The sequence below is a fragment of the Theropithecus gelada genome, chromosome 3 (assembly GCF_003255815.1).
Source record: "Theropithecus gelada isolate Dixy chromosome 3, Tgel_1.0, whole genome shotgun sequence".
NCBI classification, from domain to species: domain Eukaryota; kingdom Metazoa; phylum Chordata; class Mammalia; order Primates; family Cercopithecidae; genus Theropithecus; species Theropithecus gelada.
Genome location: NC_037670.1, coordinates 176,295,716 through 176,320,944, shown reverse-complemented (window position 1 = coordinate 176,320,944; position 25,229 = coordinate 176,295,716). Strand labels below are relative to the sequence as shown.

The following is a 25,229-nucleotide window of genomic DNA, read 5'->3' as shown; positions in this document are numbered from 1 at the left end:
TGTTGATCATGTATGTAATGAAAGGTTTATGGCAACATAAAGCTAAAAGATATACTAAAATTATGAGTACTCTGCCTTTTTCCAAAATAGACTTATAGAGACTCATAAAAATACATGAGCAATAGGATAAAACTAAAAATAAGTAAGGAAATTTGACAATGGAAAATTTAGATAGGATAAATATGAAGGTAATAGAGACTCCCCCCCAAAATATAATTTTAGACGTAACCACAAATTTGGCCCTATACCTTTTTAGCAGTCAGTACAAAGAAGGAAATATGAACCCTTAATCTGATTCTTAATATTTATAGCAAGACGTCACTTGATATAATGATATAATAAGACGTCACTTGATACAATGCAATGAAAAATTGTCTTAAAGTATAGCCACCTTGTAGTAGAAAAATATCAGTTTCATAGAGCTGGTTCTTATAACAGCCTTCAAACTAAGTCAGTGGTGTAAAATCAAGGCCTAAATGACTAAATTAGATTTCTCTGGGATTATTTATTTATTTATTTATTTATTTATTTTTGAGATGGAGTCTCGCACTGTCACCTGGGCTGGAATGCAGTGGTGTGATCTCGGCTTACTGCAAACTCCGGCTCCCGGGCTCATGTGATTTCTCCTGCCTCAGCCTCCCAAATAGCTGGGATTACAGGCGCATACCACCACACCCGGCTAATTTTTTGTGTTTTTAGTAGAGATGGAATTTCACTGTGTTGGCTAGACTGGTCTTGAACTCCTGACCAGGAGGAAAGAGCATTCCAGGGAGAGGGAACAGACTACTACACAGACCTTGAGGAATGGACTTGGCATGATTCATGAACAGATAGCATGTCATTTTACTTGGAGCGTAGTAGCCTACTAGGTGGGTAGTAGAGACATCATCAAGGCGAACAAAAGCTAGATCATGTAGGCCTTGTAAGCAAGGGAAGGAGTTTGGGTTCTATTCAGTCTGCAGTGAGAAGTCTTTGCAGGGTTTAAACATGGAAATGCTACATATCTTAATTCACCCCCTGTTCCTCAATGTATTTACTCATCATTTAGCTTAATTCCTTTTACTTCACTTAAGCTTTAACTCCAGCCTCTTTTCTTTGGTTATCTTTGTATTTCTTGACATTAAGTCCTGCTGCTTTTCTTTTACCCTAAATTCTGTCAGTCCTCTGACCTTTCTTATCTACCTGCCAATGATATGGTCTAGCCTCTTTGAATGACATCCATGATTTATTTTTTCTTTCCAGAGATTCCCTTTCATAGGCAAATCACCCAGCACAGTGTCCTGCCAGTAATGAAAATTGGCAGATGATAGGGTTTGATGGAAATTAGAAAGCAATGCCGATTTGGTCCTTCTTAAATTCACACTATATGACAGCTATTTTAACTTTTGTTGCTGTTCACCAATGCTTTTATTCTTACATGTTGTCTGGACTTTCTTAAGCAATAGCTTCATCAAGCTTAAGGATCTATGATAAGCTCCATTCTAATTTAAGCTCAATGTTTTTGTCTTTTTTATTTCCCTCTTCTCTTTTTTCAGCTGTCTCTTAGGAAATGACTTTCTCCAAAGATGATTATTTTGTTTCCTCTCACTTTTCTTCTGCCATAAGAACCTTGCTCCCCTTACTTCATTTAGCTTCTTCATTGTATGCCACTGTTGGCATTTCATGTCTACTTTTGTGTATACTCAAATACTCATCACTTTCATTGATGAGTAGTGAAGTTTGCTGAGGAGTCAATTTGATTAGTAGTCAAGAGCCTGATCTTAGAAGCCACGTAGACCTGGATTTTACTCCTGTCCCCTCTTAAATTATCTTTAGTTATAGCCTGACTTTTTGCTTTTTCAGCTGTTTAAAGAAAAATTTCTTAGTTGAGTATTTAAACTTAATGTCTCTGGCTTACAGACATATGTGTTTCTAAATATACATAGTTAATTTCTGACATGACACCAAAGCTATCTAGTAGTATCGATAATCTTCTTATACATGACCTCCAAAAGGTTGTTTCAGTATTCCCACACATCTTCTCCCTGACTGGGAGGGTTGGAACCAACCTCATTTGTTTGTGTAGTGCTTTTAAAGATTATTGTTTTTCACATAAGGAAGGCATATTAGGTGTTTTTGCACCAGATGTATTACATGGATGTTTTTCTTTGACTAATTTATTACCAGTGATCCATAGTAATCCAGTAACACAGCAAGGTTGTCAGTAAGGAATTGGTGGAAATCATCATAGTTTAAAAAGTGAGTTTTGCCGGGCGCGGTGCCTCAAGCCTGTAATCCCAGCACTTTGGGAGGCCGAGACGGGCGGATCACAAGGTCAGGAGATCGAGACCATCCTGGCTAACACAGTGAAACCCCGTCTCTACTAAAAAAATGCAAAAAAACTAGCCGGGCGAGTTGGCGGGCACCTGTAGTCCCAGCTACTCGGGAGGCTGAGGTAGGAGAATGGCGTGAACCCGGGAGGCGGAGCTTGCAGTGAGCTGAGATCTGGCCACTGCACTCCAGCCTGGGCAACAGAGCAAGACTCCGTCTAAAAAAAGAAAAAAAAAAAAAAAGTGAGTTTTGTGACAGTGACAGTTGTCTTGTTGCAGAGTGGGCTTTGTTGTATAAACAGTGCTGTGCAGTGTAAATATAATGTGAGCAACATAAGTAATTTTTCTAGTCGGCATGTTAAAAAGAGTAAAAGGAAACATTTGGGAATAATTGTAATAAATTTTATTTAATTCAATCATCCAAAATAGTAATATTTCAAATTTTGAGAGACTTGACTTTTTTCCCCTATTAAGATTTTGGAATCCAGTGTGAATGTTATGTTTACTGCACACCTCAATTTGAACTAATCACATTTCACTTATTCAGAAACCACATGTCCCTAGTAGCTGCCATGGCAAGTTGAAGTGTCAGGGGAGCAAACTCTAGGAAGTTTCACAGAAGCATTTTAGTGTTCCTAGGAAAGTATAATAGAAAAATGAATTGATTATCTGATAATTAGTTTCTGATAATTAGTTGAGTATTCCCCTAATTTTTAAACAGTTTTAAGGTGAGCAAAAAGAGATCAATTTTTAAATGTACATGTTTTGAAAGATAAATACTGGTACTCTTTAATATTAAGAAAAATAAATTATCCCAATTATGTCCTTTCTATCAAAAATGAACTAATTTATGACGCTTTCATTTTTAGATTAATGATTTATTTTAAATGCCTGTCACTTTAGGAGCCATTTAAAAGTGATTTTAGCAGTTAAGTCCTTCACTTAAAATATGTTCAATAAGACTTGATTCATGTTAGGCAGTTGGGGATACAAAGTTAAAAAAGTTAAGGCCCCTGTCCTTCAAGGATTCACAGAGTTGTGCTGTAATTAATTGATTATGTAACAGAAGTTTCTTATAAGCATATGGGAAAATGTAATATTCAACAACTAAATGGATAATATTTGGGTGTGGTAATAGGTATTCAGGAAATAATGTGCAGAGTTTGTTTTGAGACAGAGTCTCACTCTGTCGCCCAGGCTGGAGTGCAGTGGCGCAAACTCCAGTTACTGCAGCCTCCACCTCCCGGGTTCGAGCGATTCTCCTGCCTCAGCCTCCTGAGTAGCTGGGACTACAGGCGTGTGCCACCATACCCTGCTAATTTTGTGTTTTTAGTAGAGATTGGGTTTCACCGTGTTGGCCAGGCTGGTCTCGAACTCCTGACCTCAAGTGATCCACCTGCCTTGGCCTCCCAAAGTGCTGGGATTATAGGCATGAGCCACCGTGCCCAGCCATGAGCAGAGTTTTGAAGGCTGCGAGCTCGACAGAAACACAAAATTTCAAGCAGAGGGAACAGAATGTGTGCAACCACACAAACATTCACAAACATGAATAGCAGGTTATGTGAGGTGCGTGGCAGACAACCCACCATGACCACACAATAGGGAGTTGTTCTAAGATTCAGTCGGAAAGGGAGATAAGGGCCTTTTTGCTTTATGCTTGAAAATTCTGATTTCCTTTTAGGTGAAAAATGAGGTATTGGTAGAGTTTTAATTTATACAGAGGTTAATAGATTTACATTTTTGAAAGATTGTTCTGGATGTGTAGAAAATGATTTAGAGAGGATGTCAGAACCATAACTATGGATGGTTTGATGCAGAAGATAATGCAATTAGCAAGACAGAATATTAGGTAGGTACAAAGGTAATTGCGGTCTTTGCCATCAAAAGTAATGTCAAAAACTGCAATTACTTTTGCACCAACTTAGTATGATAGACTAAACTATAAACATATAAGGAAGAACGACGTATAGGAAGTTTAATACATAAGAATTGGGATCTGGCTGGATGTGTTGGGTCAGGGCCGAGTTCTGTGTCAACAATGATACTAAGGTTTCTGCCTTTATCCATTCTTGAGAAAAATGGATGATGTTTTGGTTTTTTAAAAAAGTTTCACTTTTGAGCAGTTGAGTTGGAATATTATTAGAACATCTGGCTATTGAGATCCAGTAAGACTTGAAGAATAAAGGTTTGGGGCTTACGAAAGAATTCTAGGGCCAATAGTATAGATTTGGGAATCATGGTGGCATTTTATGGTGTGAGAGTTGATGTGATCACAAAGGGAAACTATGGGGGATTAGGAAAGAAGGAAAAGGATGAAATCCTAAGAAACTCCAGCATTTAGAAAGATTGCATAGGTACAAAAGCCAGCCAACAAAGGTGGATGAGACGAAAGTAGGGGAAAACCTAAGGAGAAATTGGGAGAGAGTTGCCATGATAGAAACTAAGGAAGGGGGCATTTTAATGTGGAAGTGGTTAGAAATGCAAATGCTACAAAGTGCAAAAAAAAAACCCAAAGACTAAAACGTAACCATCTGGTTTCCTGTGTGCATTGGCAGCCTCACTCAAGTAGCTTCAGATGAGTAGTAGGTGCTAAGCCAGCCTCTGTGAAATGTATCAGAGGTCCAGCCAGCGTCCAAATTTTGAAGCCGGTTTTTTGGTAACTGCCCTCAAGCGAGGAATTATTTTTACATTTTTAAAAGCGTGTAAATAAAAACAAAAAGTAGACTTTTTGTCAGAGACTGCTGTGGCTCACAAAGCCTAAAATATTTACTATCTGGCCCTTTTCAGGAAAAGTTTGCAGACTCCTGTACAAATAAAGGAAATATATTTTTACTCTGTTTTAAGATGCTTGACTGGAAAAGAAAGGACGTATGAGTCAGAGAGGAATTGATAGGACTGACCAAACTTTCCAAAAATGGAAAAAAGGCTGAGTGCAGTAGCTCACACCTACAATCACAGCACTTTGGGAGGCTGAGGCAGGAGGATTGCTTGAGCTCAGGAGTTTGAGACCAGCCTGGGCAATGTGGCAAACCCCCGTCTCTACTGAAAATATAAAAATTAGATGGGTGTGGTGGCACATGCCTGTAATCCCAGCTACTGGGGAGGCTGAGGCATGAAAATCCCTTGAACCTGGGAGGCAGAGGTTATAGTAAGCCGAGATCACGCCACTGCACTCTAGCCTAGGTGACAGAGTGAAACTCGGTCTCAAAAAAAAGGAAAAAAAAATGGTTCATAGGCTTTGTGATACTTGTTAAATACAGGCATATTTGTATATATTATCTAAGGTTGGTATGATATGCTTGACTGGAAAAGAAAGAACATATGAGTCAATAATAGGAATGATCAAACCCTCAAAAAATGAAAAGATTCATATACTTTGTGATACTTGTTATATACAGGCATTTTTTTTATATATTATCTAAGATTGGTATGATTTTAGAATTATTTTCCTTCTTATTTTTCAATATGCATAAGTTTAATTGTATATTTGGCAGGGCACTTTATCCTTATATTTATTTTCTGTTTTATATGTTAAAAGAACTGTTAGTACATTTTGTTTTAATCCACATTTAGGGATGGATGATGTCCATAATTATGTGGATTTTAATGCTTTTACAACTAGAAATTAATATTGATGAATATATAATTTAGTATATTAAGTAATTGTTTATGTATGAATGTGTAGCTTCTGTCTTTAATGTTCTTCTACACAGGACATTTTCCAGTAATTAAAAAAAGCCCTTATGTGATTTGAATAGTCTGTTTATGCTTAAGAAGCATCTTAGTTTAATTGATACTAATGTTTCTTGATTTTATCTCTTATCTGATTTTGTAATTTCAAAATAAATTTAACATTCAAAGAAAATGTTTATGTTACACTGCAAAGTGTTTCTCAGTTGGTATTTTCCTTGTTTGATTCTTTCCAGTCAGCATATATTGAGCATTAATTAGGTATCCAGCATTATCATTGGCATTAGGAATAGAAAATTAAAGAACTGCTTATGGTCTCAAGTAGATATAGCCACAAATAATTGCAAAACTATACGATTAAATTTAATGTGGTTACATTTAGATTAAATTCCCTAGTGTTTTTATTGATACGTCTTTCTGATTAGATGACAATTCAATGTGAATAACTTCAAATGTCTGAAAGGTTCATGATGCAAATCCTTTTGACTGATTTTACTGTAAAGTCAGAAAAATTTTAAATTCTTATACAACAATTTCATTGTTTTACTGTTAATTATAGCAAAGGAAGATGCAAACTGTGCAGTGTGCGACAGCCCGGGAGACCTCTTAGATCAGTTCTTTTGTACTACTTGTGGTCAGCACTATCATGGAATGTGCCTGGATATAGCGGTTACTCCATTAAAACGTGCAGGTTGGCAATGTCCTGAGTGCAAAGTGTGCCAGAACTGCAAGTAAGTTTTAATTTCAATTCAAAGCTGTGTATTGAGTTTAAGAGGGATCCTATTACTAGGTGCTAAAGGTTTGTGTAGTATAATAAAGGTTGTTCATATTTTAGCTATATTCATTCAGAGTGACTTCATCATACTTTAAAACATTACTGGATATTAACATTTATATTATTTTGAAAGAAGTTTAAACAAAACTGATTTTAATAATTTAAATTGCTCTGGTTGTCTAAAAAGCTAATTTAAATTTGCCAACAATTTAAAAAATAAGCGATGTTAACAATTTAAAACATGCATTAGAAGAATAAAGCAGCTTTTCTTAAGGGGGACTGGGGAGGAGATTTAATAGGATTTAAACCTCTAACTACAGAAGTAGAAGAATTAGAGTTGAACCAAAAAATCAGTCATGTGTTTGAATTTCCATTCCAGGAAGGACAGTTTCTATTATTTTAATGTACATCTGCATCTCTCTAAAAGCCACCTTGAGTAGGTCCTGGTCAGCATAATTCCAAAACGAAATATGTGGCATTTACAAATTTGTAAGGGGGTTATCTTTTCCTATTGTATTTAATCTCTTGGTCATTTCTCCAGTCTTTTCTGTGATTTCCCCTTGCACCCCCATGATTCTAATGACCTCGATGATTTGGGGATGTTACCAGCATCTTCATTTACAGGCTGAGGATTTTTGTTGTAACCAGCAAGAATTATGCCCAACTGCCATGATCAGTCTGTTTTTATTATTTAATTTGATAAGAAATAAGCATTGATATCTTAGAGTTATGTGACATAAATAGGACTACATACCTTCATATTTTGGTAAAAATTAGATAAAATATCAGTAAACATTTATTCGATACCTTGTATCTGCACTCAGTTTCTTGGGAAGGATTGAAAGAACTTGAAGGAAGAGTACTTTTTCTCCAAGATCTTTCCATGTAGCTGAAGAGATAAAACGTGACTTTTTATGTCGAGGTTGAACTGAATAATAACGGGAGGCCAACTGACCCATCTTCCTGTTGACTTCTATTTATCCCCCAGATTTCGTTCAGAGATTCCTCTCTCAACTCTTCTTGCATTCCCCATTTTTTCTTTTCCCTCCTCTTGACATTAAAATCATAGTATCTGAAAGTGATTAATAGTCAAAAATCTCAACAGAGATAATGCTATCGGACAGGGGCCTAATCTTTGGGGGCAGAAGAGTGTTTAGAGAAAGGTTTTAGGTTTTCAACTGTAATTCTTAATAATTATGACAAGGTTTGTATTTTGAAATAATTATTCAGCATTTAATTGCTTAATAGACATTCTGAGCACTTGAACCTGCATTACATTTAATTCTCACAGTAATCTTTTTTATTCCCGTTTTATACCTGAAACTCAGAGAGCTTTAGTCTAAGTTGTTCAGTGACACAGCTAGAAAACAGCAGCCTGAATACAAACAGAAATCTGATGCCAAACTTGATCGTCTTTACATTATATGACAGTGTCTTTTCAAGATTTGTTCCTTTCCACACAGTAGCACCTAGCAGTTATAGCGCCTTCCTCTCGAAAGTTATATTCTAAAAGAAAAGACCAGAGGCTGTTCATCTTGCCTTAACTCTTCCTCCTTTGCAGGAATCCTAAAATGGCTAGAGCAAGTTAACCATAAGTGAACATTGAGTAAAGATTACCATTTAGGAGGTAATCCTTATGGCAGGGTTACCTCTGTTATTATCTGCAGAGACAAAACAGATACTGAGGTATTTATGAACTGTGCAATTCCCAGGACTGATTATTTTCATGAATACTTATGTTACAAAACGTAAGTTTAAAGATAAGGCATCATTAATGCTATCTTATTTTTTAGACAATCGGGAGAAGATAGCAAGATGCTAGTGTGTGATACGTGTGACAAAGGGTATCATACTTTTTGTCTTCAACCAGTTATGAAATCAGTACCAACTAATGGCTGGAAATGCAAAGTAAGTTGTTTATTTTTTTAAAATCCTCTGTTTTATATAGAGAACAGACGAGTCGGATACCTATTCACATCTATACATTACCATCAGCTTTTTAAAAAACAGCTTTATTGACTTATAATTGACATACAATAAACTGTACACTCTTCAAGATAATGAACATAGTCATCACCGCCAAAAGTTTCCTGGTGCCTGTTGGCTTGCTTTGCGGCTGTTCAAACACCTCTGTCTTCCCAGTCTGCTTTTCTACTATAGATTAGTATTCACTTCCTAGAATGTTTAATAAAAGCTTCATATAGTATATACTCGTTTTTGGTCTGGCTTCTTTAACTCAGTGTAATTATTTTGAAATTCGTCTATATTGCTGCACAGGTCAGTAGTGGTTCTTTTTTATTACTGAGTGCTGGAGACACCACAATTTGTTTATTGAATCACCTGTTGGTGAACATTTGGGTTGTTTAAAATTTTGAGCTATTATAAAATATGCCGATGAACTTATTAACTTACTTCCTACCTCACTTGGCTTCTGCCCCTCCAGGGTGAGGTGTTCAGAGCCGGGTGGGGGGCAGTGGGGTGGTGGAGATGACCCTTGGAATCCGAGATGTGGTTTAGCTTTTAAGCTTAGTCTTCCTGGGCTACTGGTGTTAAGAGGTTGAGGGATGGAGATGACCCTCAGGTGCTGCATGGGCCTGTAGCGGGTTTTTCCTGGAGCTGGAGAGGGCCTGATGGCCTGTGCGCAGGAGTGGAAGGCACAGCATCGTCATTGCCCTTCTTGGAATTGCTTTTTCTAGTGAGGAGGCGGTGGGCCTGGGAAAGGAAGGTGATGTGGCCAGAACCTCAGGTTCCCGAGGTGGGCGGCGGGGGGGGCGGGGGGGGAAGGGGTGGAGGATGGGGAGGAGGTGGCTGCAGAAGCAGAGATTCCGCACCTGCGCCCTGCCCCTGCCAGTGAGGTTTGGACCTAGAGCTGAAAGCCGTATTACCAGGTTCTATTGTGGTCTTCAGCAAGTTCTATTAGGCTTCTGCCTGAGTGGTGGGGATTGAGGGGAGGGGCCTTCTCTCCTGGGGAAAAAAAGAGCTGCTGGGTAACTGTGCTCAGCTGTGGCTACCTGGGGAGTGGAGCCTGAGGGCTGAAGAATTGTGATGACCTCTGGCCTGCTTCCTCAGGTAGTTCAGATTCCTTCTCTTGCTGAATGACTTATTGGAAAGGAAAAACTCTGCTGTTTGACTGATTTGCATATTTATACTCTTCACTCAGTTCCTCTACTTGCCTTTTTACTTCTAATACGAAGTTGAATTTGTAATTCATTTTCTTTCCTTCCCTAAGGAAAAAGGACATTTAAGACGGTAAGTTTACCTTAGGCTATAGCTTTGGCTGAAGCCAAATTTATTGTATTTGTAACTTTATGTATGTATATATCTTACAGAACAGCTTTATCTTTTTTTAAGTTGTGCTGAAGTATGTTAATTTATGCTTTAATTTCATTTAATCAGAGAATTTAAAGTAGGTTTTTTAAAATAAATGTTTTGATACTTGAAGCAGTGATTTTTTAAAGGTGTAGCATTTGTGTTTATTAATTTCATTTAGTTAGATGAAGTCCTTTTACCTTATTTTTGACATGTTGATTTAACAAGTTGTTACAATTGACCACTATTAATTGTTCCTATCAGTTTATCATATTTTTAAACAAATACCTTGTGGCTGTTATTTAGCAAGTAGGTCAGGCCAGTGTTAGTATGTTGTGCTTTTTGCCAGTATAAAATTGTTCTTTATTCTATGTAATGTGTTTTTTGTTGAGGGATCAGGAAGGGCAGGTATTTTGTCTTGCCTGACACTATGGCCACGTAGGGTGTTAGTTTGCCAGTTGAATAGTTATCTTTTTATTTTGGATTCTTTTGTGTTATTTTAAATGTATCTTTTGAAAAGCTTAATAGAGGTATCTGGATTGATGGTTGTAATTGAAATGCTTGGCTATTTTGAGGCAAAATTGTTCATACAATTTCTTTCTATTTTTCTCTTCTTTTACTTCCCGCAATGATTTATAATTCAGAATCTCATTTTGTGAATGTAAATGATTATGAATGTTAAATATATAAATTTTCTCCTCTCCCATTCCCCACCGAAAATGAAGTTTTTATTCCCCTTTTCTCTGTTTGATTTGATTAACCTAGATTATAAACCTTGACACAATTTTCTTGCAAAAAATATATTTCCTCTGTTAATTCCAACTTTACCCTCAATCTTTCGGAGTCTTGGTTATGTTCCTTTAAAAAGAATTACAAATTTTCTGAACCCCTACATGTCTGAAAGAGACTGTTCCCTTTAGACTATAAGAATTTGGCATAGTATAATGTTTCATATTACAAATTTTTCTTTTTTATACTCTGAAAACATTTTCTTCAGTTTTTTCAGTTTATGCTGTCACAAGAAAAATCTTCCTTTAAAAAATTTAATCATAATCCTTTTTTTCCTTCCTGAAAGCTTTGGGAGATGTGTGTGAGTCCCTGTCCCCCCCGCCCCAACACCCTTTTAAAAATATATATTTACTTAAAAAATTACCTTCTTTACACTCTCTAATAGCATCTAGTAACTGCTGGATAATTTTTGTCTCCTGCTGTTAATCTTCTTTATTACGGTTTTCATTATCTTGAGAACTAGTAGAGAATTCTGTGTTTCTTTCTCAGCTTGTTGTGTCTCCCCTTTGGTGTGCTCCTTTCTAATTTGCTCTTTGTAATCTGCTGTTCTCTTTCAGAGTGACAGAAATACATAATTTCTGGGAATACTATTGGGTACTTAATCTTTTTATTCTGTTCTTTGAAGGCACTATAATGTGGTGGTTAAAAGCTTATGCTGTGGAGTCAAATTTCAGCTTCTTCAATTATTAAATTTATGATCTTTGGCTACCTATATAACTTCCGTAAGTCAGTGTATAGAAGGTTAATAGTAGTTACCTCACAGGGGTGTTGGATTTAATGAAGTGGTGTCTATAAAGTGCGCAGCACAATGCCTAACACAAAGTAAGCACAGAAACAGTTACCATAGAGAGTTTTTCATGGTTTGGAAGGTTTGTCCTTTGAACCATTTGAAGAATGATTGTATTTCTCTGCTGTTAAATTCTTCTGTAGTTCTCTCTGTAGTCTTGAGTCATAATTTGCTCATTTGTTTGCATTTAACATTTGAGTGTTTACTGTGTGTGAATATCACTGTGGTCAAGGCTGGAGATGTGGGGGCAAATCGATGTGCCCCCAAGGGGCTGCCGGTCTAGTTTGGGGCTGCTCTCTAGTGAACTGGAGTCTGGGTGATCTTTTCAGGATCTTTATTGTAAACCAGTCGTTGTCAGATAGGTTTCTTTGTCCTATTTTTATCTCAAGAATGTCTGTCTGTTGGTGTGTTATGCATTTTTAGAAAATTTTTACTTGAAAATAAGTTCAAACTCTAAAAGTTGGAAAAAATAAAAATAATACCCGTATCCCATTTACTTAGATTCATCAGTTGTTAGCATTTCATTATCATTGGGCATGCCCTCACTTTGTGTGTGTATGTATGTGTGTGTCTCTATTCCCCCCAGTCCCCTACCATTTGAGGGTTAATTACATACCTTACGCCTTTTTACCACTATTTCAGTATGTGTTTCTTAATAATAGAAATATTCTTAAAAAATCACAATCCTGCTGTCAACTTCCTAAACTTACATCAGTGTAGTATGTTTAGCCGTATTCCAATTATGTCATTTGATCTTATGTCATTCATAACCTACCCCTTCCTCCAAGTAGGTTCTAGGATTTAGTTTTTGTCATTGGTATTTTTGAAGAATAGAGTTCTTCCCAATATACTTGTTTTTTTCTTTTTTCAAACAGAAATTTCCCCATTTTGTCTTTGATATCCCCTTATGATTAGATGAGAGGCATGCATTATTGGCCAGAATACTGCAAAGTGCTGATCCATCCTCAAGGTATCACAGCTGGAAGCATACATTATTCCACTTTCCCTCATGGGAATCACCTGGTCAGGCTGTTGCCAAATTTCTTCTTTTTCCCCCTCCTTTGTATCTAATAAAGCAGTATGTGAGGAGACACTTTAAGACCATGCAGATATCTTGCTTTTCCTCAGGACTTCCTTCTAGATTTTAAAAACTTACTCCCTAGGCCAGGGGTGGTGGTTCACCCCTGTAATCCCAGCACTTTGGGAGGCTGAAGCGGGCGAATCACTTGAGGTGAGGAGTTTGAGATCAGCGTGGCCAACATGGTGAAACCCTGTCTGTAGTAAAAGTACAAAAATTAGCCAGGCATGGTAGCGCTGCCTGTAATTCCAACTACTCAGGATGCCGAGACAGGAGAATCGCTTGAACCCGGGAGGCAGAGGTTTGCAGTGAGCTGAGCTCATGCCACTGCATTCCAGCCTGGGTGACAGAGGTAGACTCCATCTCAAACAACAGCAACAAAAAACTTACTGCCTGATGATGCCATTTTAACCTGCTTTCTTTTGGTTGCAAATGATGCATTTCCAGCTCTAGCACTCCCACCACATTTACCAGTTAGCCCTCTGCTTTCTTTTGTAAGCAAGAATACTTCTTTCACATGTTAAACTTACTAATTATTGATATTGACTCATGAGCTCCTATTACCTTCAGTCAGTCATTTACAACTCATTACCTAATTATTTTTTGTGTTCAGATGGTCCCATGTTTGCTGTCAGTTGCTCCTTCAAGCTGGTGCCGGTGTTCTGCCCTCACCACTTATGTGAACACTTCATTACTTTTTGGTATAACAAGATGTTACAAGCTCATCTTATACCTCCCATGCCCCAGTCCTGGAATAAGTCCATTGTTAAATAAGTAACCCAGATTCCTTTAGTGGGGAGTGGGTACTGGGTGTGCTCGTTGCTACGGGAGGGTGTTTGCTTCTTCACCCTTTCACCTGGTGGTGTCAGGAAATACATGCATGTGTATACACTTACACAAGCTTTTCCAACCCATGGCCCGCAGGCTGCATGTGGTCCAGGATGGCTTTGAATGTGGCCCAACAGAAATTCATAAATTTTCTTAAAACATTATGAGGTGTTTTTTTTTTTTTTGGGGGGGGGTGTGTGCATAGCTCATCAGCTGTCATTAGTGTTAGTGTATCTTGTGTGTGACCCAAGACAATTCTTCTTCTTTCAGTGTGGTCCAGGGAAGCCAAAAGATTGGATACCCCTACGCTTCCGTTTGTACACATAAATATTCATATACCCTTACATATACATAACTTAGAAATAATGAATTTACACCAGTACCTCCAGTTCTTATCCTTCTCCACTGAGTTCTTTGCCTTCTCATTCTTGCATGTCTGTTCTTCTACAATAAAAATTCTGGGTTGCAGCAACGTCAGCACATTTATTCAGTTGCTCCATCTAAAAAGCAAATCTGCTTCAGTTTGCTCTCAGTAATAGATTTTATTCCCCTTTCTTTTCTTAGTGATTTAATTTTTTAAATATAGAAGATATTAGTATACTTTCAAAACTCAAAGCTATGTAAAGTTTTACTCAGAATTGTCACTGCCTCTTGTTTATTACTTATACCCCATTTCCTTCAACCTCTTGGAGGTAACTAACTTCATTGTTTTCTGTTTTAAACTTCCTGTTATTTTTCCTCTAAGAATAAGAAGATATATTGCTCTTACTTTCACTGAAGGTAGCATGTTGTATATGTTCTTTTGCATGTTGCTGTTTTCATGTAATAAAATCTGGAAATCACTTCCAGGCAAGTTAGGCAAGTTCAAGAGATCTCATTCTGCTTTTAAACAACTGCATAGCACTCCACTGTGTATCTGTGCTATGGGTTACTCAACCAGTGGCCTGTGCTTTGGTATTTTGATAGTTTACAGTATTTTGCATTATAAATGATTTTACAGTCCATAGCTTTGTGCATATGTATTTTTGAATTCTCAGGGACAAATCTATAGGGTAAATTCCTAGAAGTAGGATTATTGTCTCAGGAGTGTACGCATATGTAGCTTTGTTAGAAACTGTCAAATTCCCTTTCTTGGGGGTTATGGTATTTTGCATTGCTACTAGAGATGTATGAGAGAACTTTTCCTACATCTTTGCTAACAGGATGACTTGTTCAGCTTTTGAATGTTTGCCTGTCTTCTGGGTGAAAAGTGGTATATCAATGTAGTTTTAATTTTTGTTTCTCCTAAGAGTGAAGTTGATCGTTTTTCCATGTGTTTAAGGGTCAGTTTTTATTCCTTCTCGTGAATTGTCTGTTCATGTGTTTTGCCTGTTTTTGAAGATTTTGGCATTTTTTTCCCCTAAATTTAAGAGTTCTTTATAAGTTAGGGATGTAAGGCCTTCATCTGTGTTACATGATGCAAATATTTTCTGCTAGTTTATTTGTTTTTTTTTTTTTTTTGCTTATTTGTTTGAGACAGTGTCTCACCCTGTCTCCCAGGCCATAGTACAGTAGTATGGTCATAGCTCGCTGTAGCCTTGACCTGGGCTCAAGCAATCTTCCTGCCTCAGCCTCCCGAGTTAGCTAGGAGTTATGTGTACCACCAAGCCCAGCTAATTTTTTGCTTTTGTAGAGACAGGGTCTCACTATGTAGTCCCAGCTACTCAGAAGACTGAGGTGGGAGGATCACTTGAGCCCAGGAGGTCGAGGCTGCAGTGAGCCGTGATCATGCCACTGTATTCTAGCCTGGGCTACAAAGCAAGACCATGTCTCCAAAACATAAATATATATATTTAGTGAGAGTTGATTGACATCTTGATTTTAAGACATCCTAACCAAGAACAAGGGATGTCTTCACAAGTTTGTTAGAAAGTCTAGTTTTGTGTCTTTTAGGAGTGTTTTATAATTGTCTTAATACTGATTTTGAACATTTAAGCTTATTCTTGAATATTTATTTTTCTGCTGTTATAAAGGGGGTTTTCTTACTTTCCTTTAACTGGTTATTTGTGTGTGTGAATTCTGTTGTCTTTTGCGTGCTAATTTTATACCCTAGTACTTTGTTGAATTCTTTTTTTGTTGTTGTTGTTGAATTCTTTTATTGAGTTTTTGAAAAATTTTCTAGGATGTTCCAACTCTATTTACAAATAGAGTTTTTTCTTTTCTTGGTCTTATGTCTCTGCTTTCATTTATTTCCATGTTTGCATTGGCTCCAGAAACATGTTAAAATAGTAGTGGAGATAGTAGGCACCCTTGCTTTTTCCTGTCCTTAGTGGGAATACCTCTAGGGTTCCCCCATAAAATAAGGTATTGCCTTTAGAATTGAAGTATTTATGTTGATCACATTAGAGAAATACCCATCCATTTTTACTTCCTCAAGAGTTATTAGGAATGGGTTTTGATTCTTCCCAAAGACTTCTTTCTTTAAGCATCCTTTGCATTGAAATGATTTTTTCTCCTCCCTTTTAATTTGTTAAACTTTATTAATGGGTTTTTCTAATATTAAATATCTTCGAATTTCTTGTATAAACTCCACCTGGGCATAGTTATTATTTTCTTAATGTGGTGTTGATCTGTTTGATAGTATTTTATTTAGGATTGTTTTTCTTTTCTCCTTCTCATTCGATAAAGGATAATACATTCTTTTAAAAAATATATGTTATATGTATTCAAAAGATGGGGTCTCATTGTGTCGCCCAGGTTGAATTCTACCTCCTAGGCTCAAGAGATCCTTCTGCCTCAGCCTCTCAAATAGATGACACCACAGTTCTGTGCCACCATGCCCAGCTAGTTAGTATTTTTTCCCTCAGTATTTTTAAGTGCATTCATTTTAATGTTTAAGACTTCTGATCTATGGTTCCTAGTAGTTTCTCTTTTTAAGTGAGCATCCCTTTCATATCAGCCCAGTAGCACAGAAAGATAAAGTTCCTTTTTATTGATGTTTTAGATTAGAAATTTGGGGTGGGTAATGAGAGCCCCACAATTTATTAACCTTATCCCCAGGATTTTAAGGCTGACTAGCTCACAGGCACAGAAGTAGTTTTGGCTGGCCTCTGGTTGGCCTTTTACTTCATAAACGATTCTAATTTGGTAAGGATAGGACCACTCCCTCTATTCTAAAAACATGAAGGGCCATCATTGGACTTTTGATGTGGAGCAATTTATTTTCACATTTTCAGACACCAAGTCACATGGAGTTGGCCATGTTCTGTGTTTGCCCACCCGCCATGGCAGTCTCGCATTGTTGCCCAGGCTTGAATGTAGTGGCGTGATAGCTCCCTGCAGCCTCAAACTCCTAGGCTCAAGCTGTCCTCCTGCCTCAGCTTCCCAAGTAGCAGGGACTACAGGTGTGCACCTCCATGCCTGGCTAATTTAATTTTTTTTTTTTTTTTTTTGGTAGAGAAAGGGGTGTTTTGTCTTCTTGCCCAGGTTGGTCTCGAATCCCTGGCTTCATGCGATCCTCACATCTTGGCCTCCCAAAGTGCTGGGATTACTGACATCAACCCATCGCACCAGGCTGGCCATGCTATTGTTTTAAGAGAGAGTTCTTTAGTTTTAGTTTTTAGTTCTTAAGCTACCAAGAAGCAAGAAGAATACTATATGTAGCAACACCATTTTGCTTTCTGCAGTGTAATAGGTTGAGTAGACTTACTCCACAAAAATTACTTCCTGATCCTAGAATATGTTTCTTTTTTTGAGTTTTGGGTTGCTGTCTTTTTGGTTTCATCTCTTCCACCTATATGTTTTCCTGGATATCCCCATTCCCTTATTTACATTTTCCTGGAGATTTCAGTGCAGATTTTGTGAGGTCACATCAGACATTGAAAACAGGTTTTTAAAAGGTGTATACCCAGGCACAGTGGCTCACACCTGTAATCCCAGCACTTTCAGAGGCTGAGGCAGGCAGATCACTTGAGGTCAGGAGTTGAAGACCAATCTGGCCAACATAGTGAAACCCTGTCTTTACTAAAAACACAAGAATTAGCTGGGCGTGGTGGCGCACACCTGTAGTCCCAGCTACTCAGGAGGCTGAGGCAGGAGAATCACTTAAACCCAGGAGGCAGAGGTTGCAGTGAGCCAAGATTGCACCACTGCACTCCAGCCTGGGCAACAAAGTGAGAGTCCATCTCAAAAAAAAAAAAAAAAAAAAGCCTATACCCTCAATTAGTGTCATGAAAATAAAAGCTAAACGTACAATCCACAAATGATTCATGACTTTTTTAAAGGTTTACATCAGAACTACAATTACAAATGCATAACAAAGTGTTTTTGTTTTTGTTTTTCCTCGTGTTTAGAATTGCAGAATATGTATAGAGTGTGGCACACGGTCTAGTTCTCAGTGGCATCACAATTGCCTGATATGTGACAATTGTTACCAACAGCAGGATAACTTATGTCCCTTCTGTGGGAAGTGCTATCATCCAGAATTGCAGAAAGACATGCTTCATTGTAATATGTGCAAAAGGTAAGAAGATAGTTATTCTATTCAGTTGTTTTGTCAGTTGTTTTATTCATGTGGTCATTTGCTCTACCATCTTACAGCTTCTAAGTTTTTATCACTGTAGCAATTCCATCAGTACTGATTGCTGTTATAGATGGAATTAAATGATGGTTTTGAGTCTCAAAGGCATAAGGAAGTAAATGGGCAAAAGACCAGACGACATCAGAAATGAGCACTGATAGGGAAAGTAAAGAAAAAATAGCTTAAAAATGTCAAGTAAAAAATACGGCAGCATCTCTAGTGACATCCACAGATGTCCTTTAAAAAAATCCTTTAAAAAACCTTTGTCAGTTAGCAACCCCTCTAACGTCTCTCCTCTCATCCTTAATTAACCATTTTCATATCTAGCTTTTCAGCAATGCCTTCTCTTTACCTAGACAATAGCTTGACGTTAGAAACTTTTATTTAAGTATGCTTATCACTGCAGGTGGGTTCACCTAGAGTGTGACAAACCAACAGATCATGAACTGGATCCTCAGCTCAAAGAAGAGTATATCTGCATGTATTGTAAACACCTGGGAGCTGAGATGGATCCTTTACAGCCAGGTGAGGAAGTGGAGATAGCTGAGCTCACTACAGGTAAACTTGAGAATGATTTTTTTTTTTTTTTTTTTGGTAATGTTGTGCCAATGTGTCACCAATATATTGCTTTAATCAGGAAGAGAGGATCCTGTATTCCAGATTCCATCTTGTTCTCAGTTTCTCAACCTTTAAATGTATTTGTTATATTGGTCATCTCTGAATCTGATGGCTAAAATCGAATGTAACTTAAGATAGTTTTTTTAGTATTTGAATTCCAGGTCTATCATGCTTTCCTTCACTTGTGTTCTTTAAGCCGACAGTGGAAGTTCCCCAGTCTTTGGGTTTGCTTAGTTTGTTCTTTATAATGTGAGTTTTCTCTAAGCGTGTTGTAGTTTTGTAATGTCCTTTTTAAATTAATTATCACCTCTTCAGCCCAAGATTTTGTTCAGGTATGGAATAGTTTTAGTAGTAGCCTACTGTTACAAACATGAGTCTTGGAGCATAAAGGAAATAGAACTGCTCACCAGATTGTTTTTCATTTTCATCACTACGAGTGGTAGCTTTTATAAAAGTTCTCTTTATCATACCCTTTATCAAAAGGGTAACTAAGCATCTTAACTACTAACGTTTCATTTCCAGGATGCCATCAGTATTTACTTTTGAAATACCCTTTTAAAATAATGTGCCAGTTACCTTTTTAAAAAAATTGTTTTAGAGATGGGTTCTCACTATGTTGGCCTGATTGGTCTTGAACTCCTGGCTTCAAGTGTTTCTTCCACCTTGGCTTCCCAAAGTGTTAGGATTACAGGTGTGAACTACCACACTTGGCCCACCTTTTGATGTATTATAATTTTCATGTTTTTAAAAAATGTAAATATATATGTGGTTCAAAAGAGAAAAATCTGAAGAAAAACTTACAGCGTTTTTGATAATTTGCCCTTACTCATACAAAAATCATAATTGTTGACTTAATGAACAACAAAAAAAACTCATTCTGAGCTAAAGAACTAATAATGTTTTGTTAAGATTATAACAATGAAATGGAAGTTGAAGGCCCTGAAGATCAAATGGTATTCCCAGAGCATGCAGTTAGTAAAGATGTCAACGATCAGGAGTCCACTCCTGGAATTGTTCCAGATGGTAAGAATATTTAATGGATATACTCTGTTTTTGAAGAGAATGTGTATGTACAATAAATATGTGAATATTGACTAAAACTTCAGTAAATAAAAACCAAGATGCAGTCACTTAGGAAGAGTTTTTTAGTAAAATAATCTTAGACAAATAATAGGAGAAACGACATGCGTATATTTGTAGTTCAGCTATCATCTAGATTTAATCATAAGTACTTCGTTAAGGTATCAAGTGATTTTTCGTTAAAAAGCAATTTGTGTTTTTATTTCTTTAGTTGTAGTTGCTAAGTAGAGCTGTTGATGATGATGAGATGTTTCATGCTAAGATAATGAAAAATTTGCTGTATTGGATCATCTCAGCAGTCCTATTGAGGGTTATTTCACTGATTTCCATGATATTTCAATTAAACTTTTTGTAGTACATATTGATAAGAGCTATTACTGTACTTGCAGAATTAATAAGAGACCTTGTCGGGGGAAAATTACTTACTACATTTAATCACAGGCTCATTTGAAAGTCTTTGGTGTTGTATGTGGAGTTATATGTTCAATTATATAGTATGCGTAAAAAGTACAATGTATACATAAAAAGCCACTGAGATGTTTTGAAATTTATTAAGTTCACATATAACAACTCTCATTAAAAGTTATTTTCTATAATCTTCCTCGTGAGGTCTAGTTGTTAAAGAAAAAGAGAAAAAGACAAAAAAATTTTACCATAGTGCAAAGACTTCTAATTCTGTCTTCATAACTTACTAACAAGTGGTACAATGTTTCATGCTTATATTGGAAATTGACATTTAGTAGAATAAAACTCTTTACTTAAATTACTGTTGAGGGAACAGCGTTACAAAAATTTTGACTCCTTAGAGATTTTATAAATGTGTTACTCACAGCAGTTCAAGTCCACACTGAAGAGCAACAGAAGAGTCATCCCTCAGAAAGTCTTGACACAGATAGTCTTCTCATTGCTGGTAAGCAGTATGTTCATATTATCTAATTTGATTGAGTTACAAGATAATGTCTTTATGTTACAAGGTAATGTCTTTATTCCAAAGACATTTTTGCAATTGCTGTATGTATACACATTACAGTAACTAAATCTTTTAGTTAAGAGATTCTGGATCTAAAGAGACAGTAGATCTAAAGGAGGTTAGTTTCTCTTGAAAGGGGTTTTTTTTTGGGGGGGAGGGGGGTTGGGGGGGGCGGTTGTGGTTAAAAATATATTGTACTATCAGATCTGTTATTTGGTAGTTTTCTTTTATCCTTAGCTGTAGTCTTTCAATAAAGTGAGAAAGAAGATGAGATTTCAGTTTGATATCAGAACATGTATAGGCCTGGGCAATATAGTGAGACCCTGTCTCTACAAAACACAAAAAATTAGCCGGGCGTGGTGGCAGGCGCCTGTAGTACCAGCTACTTGGGAGGCTGAGGCAGGAGAATGGCATGAACTCGGGAGGCAGAACTTGCAGTAAGCCGAGATCGCGCCACTGCACTCCAGACTGGGCGACAGAGCAAGACTCTTGTCTAAATAAATAAATAAATTAATTAATTAATAAAAGTATCTGGGCATGGTGACACATGCCTGTAGTCCCAGCTGCTTGGGAGGCTAAGGTGGGAAGATCACTTGAGCCCAGGAGGTTGAGGCTGCAGTGAGCCATGTTTGTGCTACTGCACTCCAGCTTGGGTGACAGAGTGAGACCCTGTTTCAAGAAAAAAAGAACATAGATAAATTTTAGTCACTGATTGGTAGATGAGGATGGTAGTGTCTTTTTACTATAACTTAAAAATTACCTTGATGAGATTTGGAATAAATGCCTTTTATCTTCAGCGGTCCTACTTTATAGAACCACTTATAGCTCATGTCAGTTGCACCTCTAACGTTTAAGCAAGATTGAGTTAAAGGTTTAACATGCTGGTATCCTCATTTAAAATTTACCAGCCAGTGACTGTATTTTCTGATATCTAAGTTTATAGATTTCCTAAGATTAGTCTTTTAAGTTATAGACTGATGAAGAACAAGGATTATATCCAAAGAATGTTTTGGGTAGGTTGGCAGGTATGGTTAAGCAAAATAAATATTGGTGGTTAGTAAATCTTTTCTGTCTGTGCTTTTGAGTCTATAGTAACTTTGTTACATCTGGGTATCTGCTATTAGAAAATGCCTTCACATTCTAGGTCAGTCTTTACTTTTTAACTTAGGTATCTTACATAACATGATTGATCCTTATTTTCTTAACTAAAAAATGAGTATGAGAACTTTTCCTGTATAATTTTCAGTCCTTTTGGAAGTACTTAAATTGTAAAACATCATGTTTTCATGTGTGGGGCTGATTCTAATCCATAAATCCTTGTGTACTTTGGCTTTCATTCACTTAATAATTGCCTGCTTTGATGAATACCTTCTGATTTAAGTTCTAGTGTAGCAAAATGTTTTATATATCTATAGTTAGAAAATTTAAAATTTGTACATTACCATAACAAATGTTCTGAATTTTGTAGTATCATCCCAACATAAAATGAATACTGAATTGGAAAAACAGATTTCTAATGAAGTTGATAGTGAAGAAATGAAAACGTCTTCTGAAGTGAAGCATATTTGTGGCGAAGATCAAATGGAAGATAAAATGGAAGTGACAGAAAACATTGAAGTCGTTACACACCAGATCATTGTGCAGCAAGAGGAACTGCAGTTGTTAGAGGAACCTAAAACAGTGGTATCCAAAGAAGAATCGGGGCCTCCAAAATTAGTCATTGAATCTGTCACTCTTCCACTGGAAACCTTAGTGTCCCCACATGAGGGAAGTATTTCACTATGTCCTGAGGAACAGTTGGTTATAGAAAGACTACAAGGAGAAAAGGAACAGAAAGAAAATTCTGAACTTCCTACTGGATTGATGGACTCTGAAATGACTCCTACAATTGAGAGTTGTGTGAAAGATGTTTCATACCAAGGAGACAAATCTATAAAGTTATCATCTGAGACAGAGTCGTCATTTTCATCATCAGCAGACATAAGCAAGGCAGATGTGTCTTCCTCCCCAACACCTTCTTCAGACTTGCCTTCGCATGACATGCTGCACAATTACCCTTCAGCTCTTAGTTCCTCTGCTGGAAACATCATGCCAACAACTTACATCTCAGTCACTCCAAAAATTGGCATGGGTAAACCAGCTATTACTAAAAGAAAATTTTCTCCTGGTAGACCTCGGTCCAAACAGGTAGGGTGATTTTAATGATATTGACAGAAAAGATATTGGAACAATTCTATAAAATCAGAAGGTATATGTGTAGTTTTGGTGTGAATGGCAACTTTTTCTGTCTGCAGATAGAACTTCAGTGTAATGTTGACTTATGTGTTTCAGCCATTTTTTAAATGCTGTTAATGAAGAATGTCATTTATTAAATTTGAAGTGATCTTATTTAGAATTTTAACTCAGTTGGGCCATAAAGATGCAACCTATTTGATAATAGTTTCTAATAGAGCTTTAAAAATTCTTTTAGTTCTGTGCCACAGTAAAAATAGAGCCTAAAATGCAGTATAGTTATTGTGTATATTTTTAACCGCATAAACATCAATATTTATGACAGGAATTTTCCTTGCTGGGAAATTTCTCATTTTGATGTTTTTATTAATTGCTAACTCTTGTGGGATTTCTTTTTTCAAGTAGGACTTATTTCAATAGTTTCATGAGGAAAAAATCTTAGAATTGTACTGTTGATTTTCAGTAAGTAAAGATAAATCTTCCTGTGACTGCTTTACATTATGTACATTCTACCCTTTAAGAATGAGTTCCATTTCTTTTTAAGTGAGATTTAAGTAAAACTGCATGGCAAAATGAAGATACTATAGGTATGAACTATTTATAATTTTATGAAATTGCTACTTTCTGAAGTGTTTTTTAAAATTGCAAGATAACAGGTAGTGGAGAAGTGTTAATTCACGGTGGTAATATGGAGTTTTAAGTTTCATGATTTAAATTGCTTCAAGTTAAGTTTTAAGTTTCATGATTTAAATGGATTAAAGTTTGGCTTTTTATAGGAATAATATCTCGATTTTAATCATATAATTTTTAAACTGTAAGGCCAGGCTTTTAAGAAAAATCATTTTTTAATTTGAAAATTAGTCTCCTCTATATCAAACCCAGATATATTTTGTTCTCTAAAGACAAGGTACACCAAAGGCAAAGTAGTTGTCAGATGGGATTTAGCTGTTTCTGCATGGCAAAGACGTATGCAGTAAAACTCTAGACCATTCTTTATATATGCCTTTTTTCTAAGTATTTTCCTTGACATTTGTTTCTGCTCTACCAAGAAAGGTTTTTCTTCTCAAACCAGTTGTTCTCCTTTCCAGTAAGTTTTTTTGTTTTGTTTTGAATGGTTGTATAATAATAATGTCGTCGTGACTCTGAAAAGACTTTAGCAATGGAAATTTGAATCTCACATTTACTTTTGGTTCATATATTTACATTCTTTAAAGATACTACTTCATATGTATTCCTGTAAAATTTTACATGTATCTCCTTCCTTGAAGACTTTTGTTTCAGTTGAGAAACCAGATTCAATACATTAGGACTCTTTTTCTGTAGACTTTATGTTCTGAAATATTGGGGAGGGGGGTGTATTTCCAGGCTTATTCCATCTTATATGAACCATATCCTAGTATTTTGCTGAGCTGTCTTTCAATTCCCAAATCTGATGATAATCTATTTTTCTGCCCCTCTTGTTACTACTTCATCATTTGCTGCTAATCTTGTAAGCATTTTGTAGGCTGTGTTTTCCCTCCCTCCAGCTTTTTAGTTTTCCAGTCTTGGTTTTAGTTACGTAGCAAACAGCCTTCACTTGATGATGAACCTACTAATACAGTGCTGTTATTAGGGAGAGTATGAATTGAATAGTACAAGATAGATCTTCCATTAGTGAGGTACTGGGGCCATAACTTGCAGGAAATATTCTACAGATAGGAGTGTGTATATCCTTACATTAGAAATACTGAAATTCAGTATTCTGTTACATTAATTTCTTTGATATCAGGCGTTTCTGTATTATACTTATGTTTTTATTGTTTCTTCTGCATATTCTTCACATTGGAGACTGGCTATAAAATAAGCTGCATTTTCCTGGCTGTGATTGTGATGTAAGCAAGATTCTTTGGTTTCCAGCTATTTTTTGTTAACATCACTGGCATTTTCATATTTTGTTGAACCTTACCAATTCTTTGGTCTTTACCAGTACGGTAAATACTAACCAGAGAAATGTAGATTTACCTTAAGTTATGTTCCATGGTGGGCAAATTGTTAAGTTGATTTTCTGTAATAGTATTATATGAGCTTTTCGAGGAATTCACTTCAAAATTAAATGAACATTTTAATAGGAAACATCTGAAAGATCTAGTTTGTGATAGCTAGTAATTGGATTATCAGATGTTATCTGGAGGTACAAGCTAACCAACCAGTAGAATGGTAAGCCAGT

General features: G+C 36.6%; 1 protein-coding gene across 1 annotated transcript in view; it reads left to right on the top strand.

Moving 5' to 3' along the window:
• Positions 1-25,229, top strand: part of KMT2C (lysine methyltransferase 2C) — a 199,030-nt gene that overhangs the window by 56,894 nt on the left and 116,907 nt on the right. The window contains exons 6-12 of the mRNA XM_025378764.1: positions 6,559-6,730; positions 8,568-8,682; positions 17,897-18,066; positions 18,530-18,681; positions 19,651-19,764; positions 20,654-20,731; positions 22,260-22,978. Coding sequence (XP_025234549.1) covers positions 6,559-6,730; positions 8,568-8,682; positions 17,897-18,066; positions 18,530-18,681; positions 19,651-19,764; positions 20,654-20,731; positions 22,260-22,978 — 1,520 coding nt within the window. The remainder of the gene's footprint in view (positions 1-6,558; positions 6,731-8,567; positions 8,683-17,896; positions 18,067-18,529; positions 18,682-19,650; positions 19,765-20,653; positions 20,732-22,259; positions 22,979-25,229) is intronic.